Genomic DNA, 13106 nt, shown 5'->3' on the forward strand with positions numbered 1-13106 from the left:
AAACGAGATCCATTTAGTTAATATTTAGTTAATAAACACCCCGTCTACGTATTAATCAGAAGAAACACTGTGCTAAACAAGCGTATCACTAGTGGCGATGCTAGCGCTATTGATGGTGGTGGTGGTGGTGGTGGTGGCGGTGACGGATCCATGTTATCTCGTGAACCAACCAGTGAAGTCCATACAGCGGTGGTGGTGGTGGTGGCGGTGACGGATCCATGTTATCTCATGAAGTCATACAGCGGCCCAGTTAGCGGGCAATAATGCTATTTCTCACCCAACCAATTACGACTAAGGCTGGGACAAAGTTGAAGCCGTTCCGTCTACCCCGCATCCCCACCACAGGCGCCCCCACCTGCTGACGGCGATTCCTGTGTGGGGCGGCAAATACTTGACAGCTTTTGTGCATTTCATTTGATTCATTTAGTGGAGAGAGAGAGAGAGAGAGAGAGAGAGAGAGAGAGAGAGGAGAGAGGAGAGAGAGAGAGAGAGAGAGAGAGAGAGAGAGAGAGAGAGAGCGTGTGTGCGTGTTAAGATTAGAACAAAAGAAAGAGCACAAGAAAATAAGGGGAAGCTGCAAGAAGCCATCAGGCCTACACGTGGCGGTCCCTGTATGAAACAAACCCACCTATTTATACCTGTCACTTCCTAAGTACTCAAGATTCAAGGATAGAAAGCACTTAGACTAACACTGACACACAGCACCTTTGATACTGCAGGTATTAGCCAGGTTACATGACATCAGAATAGATAACTAAAGACTCTGAGTTGATAATTACGAAGTCTAACAATAATGCACAGCGGTTTTAATAGTGGAGTTACTAGTTACTATGTTAGGTTAGATCAAGTCAAGACAACCAAAGACTGAGGGTTAAGAAGTGGTAAGCCTAATTCTGATAGTTCCGCAGCTCTAACCTTGAGCGAGACAGGCTTGGTGATGCATTAAGCGGCGCAGCGAGCGATGATCTCCTTTACGAGGGAATAAAACCATCAGGTGGGACGTTTAGTGAAAACCTTCATTCCGTAAACAGCAACTCGACGGCTGGCTGTCGGATCAGGGCGGAGGAGTCAACCTCTCGCTGTGACTGTTGTGTTCAGGCTTCAACAGGGATGTGTTAAGATGTAATGGATATATTTAGCGTATCTCTGTAATTAATATGTTTAGAGCATCCCTGTAGTAGTAGTAGTAGTAGTAGTAGTAGTAGTAGTAGTAGTAGTAGTAGTAGTCCATAGTTAATAGTAGTAGTAGTAGAAAAAAAAAGAGGAGGAGGGACAAGACTCGAAATTTGCGTTCCTGTTTCGGATTCAAAACTTATCATTAATTAGCCACTGTAAGAAATGTTTATGCCAGTTACGTATTAATGTTTCAGTACACGTCATGCTATTATCAATATAAAGACATGCGTTAGCAATACTAATTCAAACTCTAAGATAACACACTGCAACGCTTCACTCTCTTACCACGAGTATTTTCAAAGGCCACAGAGATGACTACCATGTTTCCAAGAGTGTTTCTCGTGTCAGTAATGTACCTCGTTAATCTGTCACTAGTACTATATAAAACACTCTTAAAAACCAATGTAACTTCACGACGACTATTTTCAAAGACCACAGAGATGAGTACCAAGTTCCCAAGAGTTTATCGTGTCAGTAATACAGAAATCTTGTTAATCTGTCACTCATACCATAAAACACTCTTAAAAACCCACCTAACTTCATCACTACTATTTTCAAAGGCTATAAAGATGATTTGCTGTATTATGAATCATTTCTCCTGTTAATAGTGTGGAAATTGTGTTAATATGTTACTTTAAATATAAAAACAGCGTAAAAAAAGCTCGTATAAATTCGTCTCTGTAGAGTCCTTTGAAAGTAGTGGAGTTGTGGCGTATAAGAGTTTGGAAATATAGTCCTTAGAAGGAACATCACTGCCATTTAACAATACTCGGCTTATTAACAGTAAATAATGATATCTATTACTGCGCCTGGCACTGACATCTTCACTTCATTTTCAGACTCATGAATGAATGATTGCAAACAATGAATAAACAATAAAGTCAAATGAAGTTTCGCTCTCCACAGTAATTACTACATTAAGAACATAAGAACATAAGAAATAAGGGAAGCTGCAAGAAGCGACCAGATTTACACGTGGCAGTCCCTGTATGAAATATACCTACCTATTTCCACCTATCATCCCCATCCATAAACCCGTCTAATCTTCTCTTTAAGCTCCCTAATGTCTTAGCACTAACAACATGATTACTGAGTCCGTTCCACTCATCTACCACTCTATTTGAGAACCAATTTCTTCCTATCTCTTTCTTAAACCTAAATTTTTCAAGTTTGAACCCGTTATTTCTTTTTCTACCCTGGTTGCTGATCCTAAGAATTTTGCTGACGTCCCCCTTGTTATAACCCTGATACCACTTAAAGACTTCTATCAGGTCCCCTCTTAACCTACATCTCTCTAAAGAATGTAGATTCAACAGCTTCAACCTCGCCTCGTAAGAAATACTCCTCATCCCCTGTATCCTTTTAGTCATTCTCCTCTGTACTGATTCTAATAGACCTATATCTTTCCTGTAATGTGGGGACCAGAACTGCACAGCGTAGTCTAGATGAGGTCTGACCAGCGCCAAGTATAACTTTAATATTACTTCCGGCCTTCTACTTTTTAACACTCCTAAAAATTAATCCTAGTACTCTATTTGCCCTGTTTCTGGCCTCTATGCATTGTTTTCCTAGACGGAGTTCAGAGCTAACTAAAAATCCTAAATCTTTCTCGTACCCCGTACCTACCAGAGTTTGGTTGTTTATTGTGTACCTACTGTGTGGGTTTCCTTTACCTGCGCTAAGTACTTTGCATTTGTTTATATTGAGCTGCATTTGCCATCTGTCCGTCCATTTATTCATCCTTTCTAAATCTGCCTGCAAGGCGATGGCATCCGATTCTGGCATAATTACTCTACCTATCTTTGTGTCATCCGCAAATTTACTAACATCACTACTAATTCCATTATCCAAGTCATTGATATATATTTTAGTTAGTATAATTTGCTGGTGTATTTATTATATTTCGTATGATAACGTTGGTATTTACAAATTAAGAAAAAAACGTATTTAACTCAAACATTAGAGCAAAGGCAATCATACTCAGAATATGACTGTCACTGGAAGACTTTCTTGCAATAAACAGCAACATAATATCATCAGTACATTTATCACGTTAATCGAGAATAATGCTGGCGAGTGATGAGCCTGTAGCAGTGGTATCAATCCTGGCTTCAACAGTCGTCCTCAGAAGGCCAACAAAAATAAATAAATAAATAAATAAATAAATAAAATAGAATAGAATAAAATAAAATAAAATAAAATAAAATAAAAGTCTCCCAACCCTCCCAGAAGTGAAAAGGTAACAGGAAAAGATTTTAACATTTCCAGTGAACGCACTAATGAATCCCAGCGACTTGCATAACAGATTCGGTGCGATGGGTGGCGGAGGCAGCGAGAACAGGCAACAAGATCCCTTCCTTGAGTCGTCTCTTTCACTGTGACACCACCATTGTGACAGAGCAGAGTTACACTCAGACTTCCCAGCTTTAAGGTGAGATGAAGAGCGTGGCAATCAATGTACGCCCTCCTGCTGGAGACACACGGCTCTGTGATGTGCCTGGCGAAGATGATACTTGTTGGCAAAGTAGTAGTAGCTAATTCTAGGTAATTATGAGCTTGTCTTTGTGTTGTCTCCTCTACGGTCTGGCATCTTGCTTTTTTTTTTTTTTTTTTACATTTTTTGGCCCTTGACCAAAGACATTCTTACATTAAAACCCGGAAAATCAAAGTAAAGCCTTGGACGGTAAGAAGATTGTCACAAATACTTCCTCTGTAGTGGATCGAAAGACAGCACAGGCATGATAGGACAGAAAACAAAATAAATAAATAAACAAAAAATAAATAAATAAAAAAACGGACGAAAAAAAAATAACGTTTACATGAACCCAAAAGAAATAAGCTGAACCGAATGAACTCACCAGACAAGTGAACGTCAAGACAAACATAGTAATGAATACACCCAAGGCGGTCCAGGGTACGAGCAAAGCGCCTTTCCTGGTGTTCAAGGTCAGAGAGGACAGCGAGGCCTAAGACTTGTCACCAGCTCAGGAAACACGACATCTGGAGCGGCTGGTGAAGATGAAAATTTGGAGATTGAAATTCATGCATACAGAGAATGTGTGTCGTGAAGATTTCCCCTCCTCGCAAGATTCATGTGGTCGATGGAATTAGGTGAGATATGACTGCCTGAATGTGACCAGGTCGCACTCCTGATGCGGGAATACGGTGAATATGTTTGATATATTTACACTTCAACCTTCCCTCTGGTCTCCTCGGTAATACTCCTATTTGTGTCCCTCGATGCAATGCTTATCACCAATAAACACCAAAATGACGCGGGTTATTTTACGTTGGATAGCAAAACGTGGCCATAATGCTACAATACGGTGAATATTCTTGGTACATTCAACCTTCCCTCTCGTCTTCTCTATAAAGGTCGATTCACACACATCAGTGACGTATCAGTGCCGTATCCGCTCAGTGCTTCAGTGTCAGTGAAAAAAAATATCGTTACTTTGAATTTGACTGACGCGTTCACACACGTCCGGCGCAGTACCGTGTTTTGACTCTCAGTGACCGTTACGTCTCCGTTCCGTGAAACTGAATATCGTCGCCACCGATATTTTTCAGATTTTCACGGACGCCGGAAGCTATGGATGACGAACTACTCATTGAACTGGTGCGGAACCATCCAGTTCTGTATGATCTCTCACAACCAAAATATATGGATTCCAACTTTAAACAAGATATATGGAATAAAATAGGAGAAGAAATGAAAGTAGATGGTAAGTACTCTTTTTAATATTGTGTACAGTAGTCTAACACATCACACCACACCACCACATCTCACCTCATATCAAACTACAACAACTCACATCACACCACACCACACCACACCACACCACAGCAGACCACACCTCATACCACACCACAACACCTCACATCACATTTTTCTTTTTCATTTATGTATTTGATATATTCTTAATTTTGTAGTCACACTACATGGCAGGTTTACTTTTGCTAGGTACCTAGACTTCTTATATGCAGTCATCAAAACTACCATGGCACAGATCCAGCCTCTGAATTAAAGTAATCTTTGTACAGCTCCCTTACAGCTAACGCATCTCTTGTTGCATTTCCACCCTGCAGAGGCAGATTTTCAAGTCTTGCTTCTGCTGTTTTAGGCACTGTTGCATTTACCACATGCGGGCGTGTTTCTACATCATATTTTCTAATGAAATTATGCAGAACACAGATTGCAAGTATCATGTGATCAACATTTTCTGGTTTTGCTTGAATTCTTCTGTTACATATTCTAAATTTTTGAGACAAAATGCCAAACGTATTTTCAACAACTCTTCTGGCACGAGACAGTCTGTAATTAAAGACACGCTTAGAATTATCCAAATCTTGTCCAGGATATGGTCGCATCAAATAAGTTTTTAGAGGGAATGCTTCATCACCAACCATTACATACGGAGCCTTAGTACTATTTGTGCCTGGCAATGTAGCATTCCCTGGTACTGATAATGTGCCTTGCTGTAGTGTTTTGCCTAGACCAGAATTTGCAAAAATTCCACCATCACTGCTCTTTCCATATGCACCAACATCAATTGTGATGAAATTGTAATGTGCATCAACAAGCGCCAACAAAACAACTGAAAATGTCTTCTTATAGTTAAAGTACAAAGAACCACTATTTGGGGGAGCCTGAATGGTAAAATGTTTCCCGTCCAAAGCTCCCAAGCAGTTAGGAAAATTCCAAAGTGTTGAAAAGTCACTAGCAATGGATTTCCACATCTCTGTTGAAGGTTTTGGTAGTACTTCGCTCATGAGATTTTCTGTTATTATCCTGCAAGTGTCCATAACAATTTTGTACACTGTGCTATGCCCCAAGCGGTAGCTGAACGAAATTGTCCTTAAGGAATCCCCTGTAGCTAGGTACCTGAAACAAGGAAATTTAACTTATATCAAAACTTTTGTTGTTTCAGGTTCAGCATGTAAAAGCAGATGGAACAATATAAGGGACAATTACAGAAAATCTATGAAGAAGACTTCAACTAAGAGTGGGCAAAGTGCAAAGAAAATTACACTGTACAAATTTTCTGAGCAATTAAGCTTTTTAAAGTTATACATGCACGAGAGGGAAACAAAGGGAAACATCGCAAGTGAGGAACATGAAGGAAACAATCACGACGATGTTGTAGAAAACCAGGAGGACGAAGAAGAGAACATCCAGACAGATGCAGGGGAACCAACAGTATTGGACGGAGGCCTGCATGAAGATTTGCAGACACAACCATTGCCCTCACCAAAGCCTACTCTTGAAGCTAAAGTTAAGTCATTAGCAGGAAAATCAAAGAAGAGAGTGGCACCTCAACAAACAGCTTCTGCAAAATTAATGGAGTATTTGATAAGTAAACAAGAAAATCAAACCGCTTCCACCCCACCACACCCTGTTGACGCATTTCTAGCAGGCATTGCTCCAACTCTCAAGACTTTGACCCCTTATTATTTGAATGTAGCAAAATCTGAAATATTTGCTACAGTACAGAAATATGAAATGCAAATGCTTATCAATCAACAATCATTTGAAAGACTACCTGAGCCTTCAGCTTCTACATCATCAACTTCGACTCCACATCCCTCACCTCAGCCAGTGCAGGAACATACAACAGTAACATATGGAGATCAGCAACAGAAGTTATCTACTTATACATCAGTTCCAAACAGCGCCAATCCTTTGCAAAACTACTTTTCAACTTTTCAGGATTCTTAACTCTTCAATAGGCTATACAACTTAAAACATTAGAGTTATCACTAACGTCAAGAAACACACATAAGTAATGATGAATTTTGAGAGTGAGAAACAAATTAATGTACGTACTGTCACTTAGCATGAAAATAAACTTTTAAAAGTTTAAAGAGTCTATGAAATCTCCAGCACGGATTTAGATAGATAAGTGCAGTAAATGACCAACTACAAAGACGGAGTATTATTTTACCTTAAACAAACTGCTAATCGTTCCTCTGGTTTAATGGCCTTTCTCCAGTGGGTGTCTTGTTTCTTCAGTTGAGTTTTCATTTTATTGAACAATATCCAGAAGCAGTTTTTGGACATTCTAAAGTACTGAAAAAATTTGGTTTCATCATCTGTTAATTCCTTGAACAGAGTCGCAAACTCTCCTTCAGTTTCTCTTTTCTGCCACGCTTCATGTACCCACTTTCTTTTCTTCACTTTTTGTTCTGCCTCTTCCTCTTCATCAAGAATTATGGCAATCATTGCCAACTCCACGTCCGAAAACTTTGCCATCCTGGAAAACACTGATTTCACGGTGTACGGCAGCACCACGGATGTGTGTGAATAGACGTCACGGAAACAACACGGTATCACTGACACTGAACGGACACGGCACTGATACGTCACTGATGTGTGTGAATCGACCTTAATTCTTCTACAGTAACACTTCAGTGTCATAATTATCACCTGTAAACGCCAAACCGATGCGGGTTACTTTACGATAAAAAGCAAAACGCTGGTATGATACTGGAACACTGTGAAAATTCTTCAATCTTCATTCTTTCTTTCACGATAAAACTATCGCCCTTCGCTGCCACAACTGTTACCTGTAAACAACGAGCGGATTACTTTACGCTGGGAAGTAAAATAAGTGACCATCGTGAGCATTATGACAAACACTCATCTTCGTTCCTGGAGAAGGTAAGATAAGAGAGCGAGTGAGGAGGTAATTCATAGAAAGAGTGAGACAAAAATGACATACATTGAACTGCCATAAAGAAAGAAAGTAAATAGTGAATGTTGTCTTTACCTGTGCATAGATAAGGTAAGAAAATAAAGAGAAAGGGCTGCATTCACCTGTGCACAGAGAAACTAAAAAGCAAAGAGTGGCAGCTCAGTTCATCTGCGCCCTGAGTAAGTATGAGAAGTAATGAGAAATACATTCACCTCTGTAAATAGAAACAAAATAATGACGTTAATAGAGAAAGCAAGAAAAAAGACTAGCCCTGCATTTATTTGCCTCTTTGTAGAGAAAATTACAGAGGAAAAAAATTACAGCCATAAGGAAACCACGAAGAAAAATAGAGGAAAATGAATGAGAACCTAATCAACAAACACATCGGCAAAATGAGACGAAAAGCACTTCAAAGGAGCATTTAGAAACCATTATTTTGATTAGGTGGAAGAAGAGGAGACTTGAGAGGTAACAAATGTCGGGTCACAGGGTGCAAACTCCGTCAAATTTCCTTCTTGCCGCCTAAACCATCACAGGGGAAGTGGGAGAAAGTACCATCGCCTCTGAGTGTTGCAGTGAGGCAACCTTCAGGCCAAAGACACTTCCGCCATTTTCCACGTGAGATTTCCTGACGTGTTTTTAAGTCAATCTCTGTGATATTTGTAGTGTGTGTGTGTGTGTGTGTGTGTGTGTGTGTGTGTGTGTGTGTGTGTGTGTGTGTGTGTGTGATAGGGGGAGAGAGAGAGAGAGAGAGAGAGAGAGAGAGAGAGAGAGAGAGAGAGAGAGAGAGAGAGAGAGAGAGAGAGAGAGAGAGAGAGAGAGAGAGAGAGAGAGAGAGAGAGAGATAACCATATAGAGACAGTAAAATAGACATCCAGACATAGACAGATAAAACATACATACATACATACATATATACATATACATACATACAAACAGACAGACAGACAGACAGAAAGGAAGAAAGAAAAAAAAGAAAGACGAACAAAAAGACAGCCACAAGCAGCCTGTAAGGAGCAGGTCTGGGCAGCTTTCCAGCATCACTAAGAAAAATAGAGAGGTTGAGAAAACACACACACACACACACACACACACACACACACACACACACACACACATACACACACACACACAACAATGAAACACAAGAGACAAGACACATGCAAGAAAAAAAAAACAAGGACGAAGGAAATAGAAACAAGAGACAAAGGAGAAGGAAAGAATGTACGAACGAGAAAAAAAAGAGGCAAAGAAGATAAACAATAGAAACACGACACATGAGAAAAAGAAAAAAAAAGACAAGGAAAAAAGGAACAAGGGAGAGGAAAGGAAGAAGCAACGGAAGTGAAAAATAGGAACACGAGACAAAAGTGAAGGAAAAGACGAGGAAAGAAGAAACGAAATAAATAAATAAAAAAAAACGAGGAAATAAACAGGAAAATGTCAACACAATGTGATGATAATTTTCCACGTACAAGAAAGTATCAGTGGTTGTTGTTGTTTATCGTGAGACAAAGACAAAGGTGCGAAATGTTGTCAGCGTTAATTAATTACTATGAGGAATGAAAGGGATTGTGTGACTTGCTTTTATGTTCACTCCATTATAGACAACCCTTTGTGTCCCTTCCTTCTGAGCCCCGCCACAAGACACACTCAGCTGGTAATAATGAGACGACAGTGTGTGTGTGTGTGTGTGTTGAGTGCGGATCTTAGTCCTGTTAATGAGTTATATAACTGGTCTTTGAAAAGTCTTCTTGATGTCAGGGGGAACATATGCAACGACCTGTGTTATATTAAGTCAGGATACCATTAAAAGTTCTGGTTAAGAAAAGGCAAAGGATGTTCTTTGCAAGTAAGTGGGAAGAAAGGCAGACGATGGACGATGATCCATTTTCGTTTGTAGTTAAGACAGTATTTGATACAGGAGGTAATACCAGACTATACCTGACAGGCTTGTTGCATGAGAACCCTGATGACATACAGGTGGGATGGGATGAACTAAAAAACTGTGTGCTAAATTCAGCATCATCAAGAAGAATTACTTATAGAACTATAATGAACCCAACTTTGGCAGTTCACCCATTATATCAAACGAACTACAAAGTAAGTGAATTACATAGGTCCGCTTTCACCCGATTCCGTGTGTCAGCACTTTCTCTGGCAGTGGAGGTGGGTAGGTGGAGCAGAAGGAGCCGCGGTTACCTCCCACTGGCAGAGAGGGTGTGTACTCGTACTTGTGGGGATGTTCAGACAGAGGGGCATGTTATTCACTTCTGTCCCTTAACGCAACATATTGGAGACATTTACCGGATTTCTACTATTCAAGAGCTATGTACGACACAAGCTAATTACGCACTCTTATGTAAGATAGTTTGGGATGTGTTACAAGTCTATCGGAACTAAACTTGAATCATGTCGATGAAAGTTGTGTATATTTTTTGAATGGGAATAATATTATTTGTGTACATTTTTCTCTCGGTAGGTGAAATAGGAGTTTAATGCAGATGATGCATCTGTTCGTTTATTATTATTATTATCATTATTATTATTATTATTTATTTTTTTTAAGTATTTTGATGTATTTTATCGTTGGAGGTATAGACTTGGTTTTGTTTTGTTAACTGAGACTTTCGAATTTTGTGTTTAACTAAGCTTGAATTATATCCATCAGCTTTGTGTGTACTATTAAATGAGAATAATAGACTTTCAGATAATGGACATATGTACATTTATTATTATTAATTTTTGAAAAGTATGCTAATGTATTTCGTTATTAGAGGTATGAATTAGGTTTTATTTATTATATTGTACTATTAACCGTGTCGTTGATTAATCTTAATAATTTCGTATGTCGTTATCCGTTTTCTTTTGCATCTTAAGTTTATCGATATTTTGTTAATTGTGACACTTTAAAGTTTTTATGCCTTAATATTTCTAGTTTTGTCACATACAATCACATTGCTACAGTCTTGTGTGGTGGACCAATAGCACCTTGCTTGTATCTCTTGTAGAAGGTCACTCATCGTTCCTTAGGTTCATTGTGTTGTATGGGTTGTTGTGGTCAATAACATAATAATAATAATAATAATAATAATAATAATAATAATAATAATAATAATAATAATAATAATGTGTGTGTGTGTGTGTGTGTGTGTGTGTGTGTGTGTGTGTGTGTGTGTGTGTGTGTGTGTGTGTGTGTGTGTGTGTGTGTGTGTGTGTGTGATACTGGTTTGTATTCTGAAACACTTCCTTCTCTCACGCAGAATATTTTCAGAGGGCACAGAGATAAACAGTCGTGTTCTAACTGGTGGCTTCTTCAGTGAATGGCCAGAATTCTTGTTAAATTATCACTGCAATCATAGAAACATCCTTGATAACAACCTTGCCTGTCAGTACAGCTTGATACAGCTTGATAAAAAAAATAAAAAAAGTCGAGAAGAAACGAGGTCCATTACCGTACCACGAATCAGGCACTGTTAGGTATACTACTACTACTACTGCTACTACTACTACTACTACTACTGTTATCATTATTAGAGACAAGTGTCACGATGCAAGCTTTTTTGATTATTTTCGCTCTTGGTTTCTTTAGGGGAACAATAAATATAACTCGCCTCAAAACACACACACACACACACACACACACACACACACACACACACACACACACTCTCTCTCTCTCTCTCTCTCTCTCTCTCTCTCTCCATCCCCAACCTGTCTGAGTGTCTGATCCCAATCATTCCTGTGACTACTATCACGCTCCACGGCGGGGATGAGATGTGGCAATCACGATCATGCGAGAAACGCGAGGCCCACCTTGGCCAGACATGAGTGTTCGGTTGTGTCATCCAAACACTCAGGTAGACCGATTCCTTAGGGGTGACCAGACGCCGCGGGGTCATCTGTAATCTACATAAAAAATCCATTGTCTGCAAACTCTCTATAGGTACTGATTAGGAAGAAGAAACCAACAAGAATTTAACTATTCCCTACCAGCGTAATCCTTCTTCTTACGCCACATTAAATACAAATATTAAGTTCTCTTTGTTTAATTTTAATGCTGCTTGCTAAGAATATTAAACTTTTAAAATATCAACAGATTTTCTCAAAGCATCTACCCACAGACACATCCTGAGCACAGAACACGGAATGCTCCTCAGACGCTGTTAACCTCAATGCAGCTTGATTGAGACTGCTACTTATAAGATATCAATAGATCTTCTCAATGCATCTGTCCCCACGCCAATCCTGGGAGCTGACAACGGAATACTCCTCAGACTGGAGCACGTCCTTGGTGGTGAATGCTGAAGGCGACCCTTGAGCCAGATGATCAAGGCTTTTGCTACGAGAGCTTAACATGCCCTTCCTTTGAACCATCTGACCGAGTCAGCGGCGTAACGCCGTCTGTTTTCACAGTGTATATAATACGTAACAACAGCGGAGCTCGAAATAGAAGGGTGGGCTAAAGCAAAAAAATTGGTGGTGACCTAAAATTAGCCCTGTATTCTGATCCCGAAAATAGCAGCTTAGGGTTTTCCCGCAATTCTAATTCCTCTAATCTACTAAAATGTAAAAAAAAAAAAAATAAATAAATAAATAAATAAATAAATAAATAAATAATTTTAAAAAAAATCAATTCTCAAGTTTTGCAAGGAGGTTGTAAGAACACCAGGGGACTTTGGCCTCAAGGAAAATGAAACTCACAAAAAGGGAGTGCGACATGCCGGCTTCTGAACACTATACCACTGCAAATCTCTGCACTCCTTTCCGACAGGCAACTTGATCTAGACAGCTACAGACCAGACGGCAACCCTCAGAAAACACTCCAACACCAAATGCGGCTTGTCACCACCACACACTTCCGCTGTCTCACAAAATCATCTCCCTCAGCGACTTAATTGATGCGCCTCGTCCACACATGTCTGGGACACGCCCCACCCAGCTCGTGTGAAATGACTAAAGAGTAATAGTTGGTAATGAACGGCAGCACCCACTTCCTGCAGACTATTTCACAAGCGCGATAAGACTGACCTCTGATTCCTCACTACCAGATGTTTGAGACGCAGTCATGCATTCCTGATTTTTTTTTTCTCTCTCTCTCTCTTTTAAGGATTATTTTCAGAGGCTACTGAGAATATTAGCTTTTTTTTCTGTTCTGTTGATGGTGTACAGCTCTTGTTCACCAATGACAATGATCTGGAAGACATCTCTTGTAACTTTATCGGTTTCCACTAA

At 39.6% G+C, this 13106-nt stretch overlaps 2 protein-coding genes across 2 annotated transcripts; one reads left to right on the forward strand and one right to left on the reverse strand.

The window, feature by feature from the left end:
* Nucleotides 1-4546: 4546 nt before the first annotated feature.
* Nucleotides 4547-7103, forward strand: LOC135098195 (transcription factor Adf-1-like). The gene is made up of 2 exons (XM_064000440.1): nucleotides 4547-4901; nucleotides 6108-7103. The coding sequence occupies exons 1-2, from the start codon at nucleotides 4769-4771 to the stop codon at nucleotides 6893-6895; spliced, it is 921 nt and encodes a 306-aa protein (XP_063856510.1). The 5' UTR covers nucleotides 4547-4768; the 3' UTR covers nucleotides 6896-7103.
* LOC135098194 (uncharacterized) lies at nucleotides 4902-7570 on the reverse strand. The gene is made up of 2 exons (XM_064000439.1): nucleotides 7122-7570; nucleotides 4902-6061 (listed from the first exon to the last, which is right to left on the reverse strand). The coding sequence occupies exons 1-2, from the start codon at nucleotides 7427-7429 to the stop codon at nucleotides 5173-5175; spliced, it is 1197 nt and encodes a 398-aa protein (XP_063856509.1). The 5' UTR covers nucleotides 7430-7570; the 3' UTR covers nucleotides 4902-5172.
* Nucleotides 7571-13106: the final 5536 nt, after the last annotated feature.

Source organism: Scylla paramamosain, unplaced genomic scaffold (assembly GCF_035594125.1).
Source record: "Scylla paramamosain isolate STU-SP2022 unplaced genomic scaffold, ASM3559412v1 Contig50, whole genome shotgun sequence".
In the NCBI taxonomy this organism is placed as follows: Eukaryota; Metazoa; Arthropoda; class Malacostraca; order Decapoda; family Portunidae; genus Scylla; species Scylla paramamosain.

Coding starts and splice junctions, on each gene's coding strand:
- LOC135098195 (XM_064000440.1), top strand. CDS start 4,769: ATGGATGACGAACTACTCATTGAACTGGTGCGGAACCATCCAGTTCTG. Junction 4,902..6,107: donor AGAAGAAATGAAAGTAGATG/GTAAGTACTCTT, acceptor TTGTTGTTTCAG/GTTCAGCATGTAAAAGCAGA.
- LOC135098194 (XM_064000439.1), bottom strand. CDS start 7,429: ATGGCAAAGTTTTCGGACGTGGAGTTGGCAATGATTGCCATAATTCTT. Junction 6,062..7,121: donor CGATTAGCAGTTTGTTTAAG/GTAAAATAATAC, acceptor TCCTTGTTTCAG/GTACCTAGCTACAGGGGATT.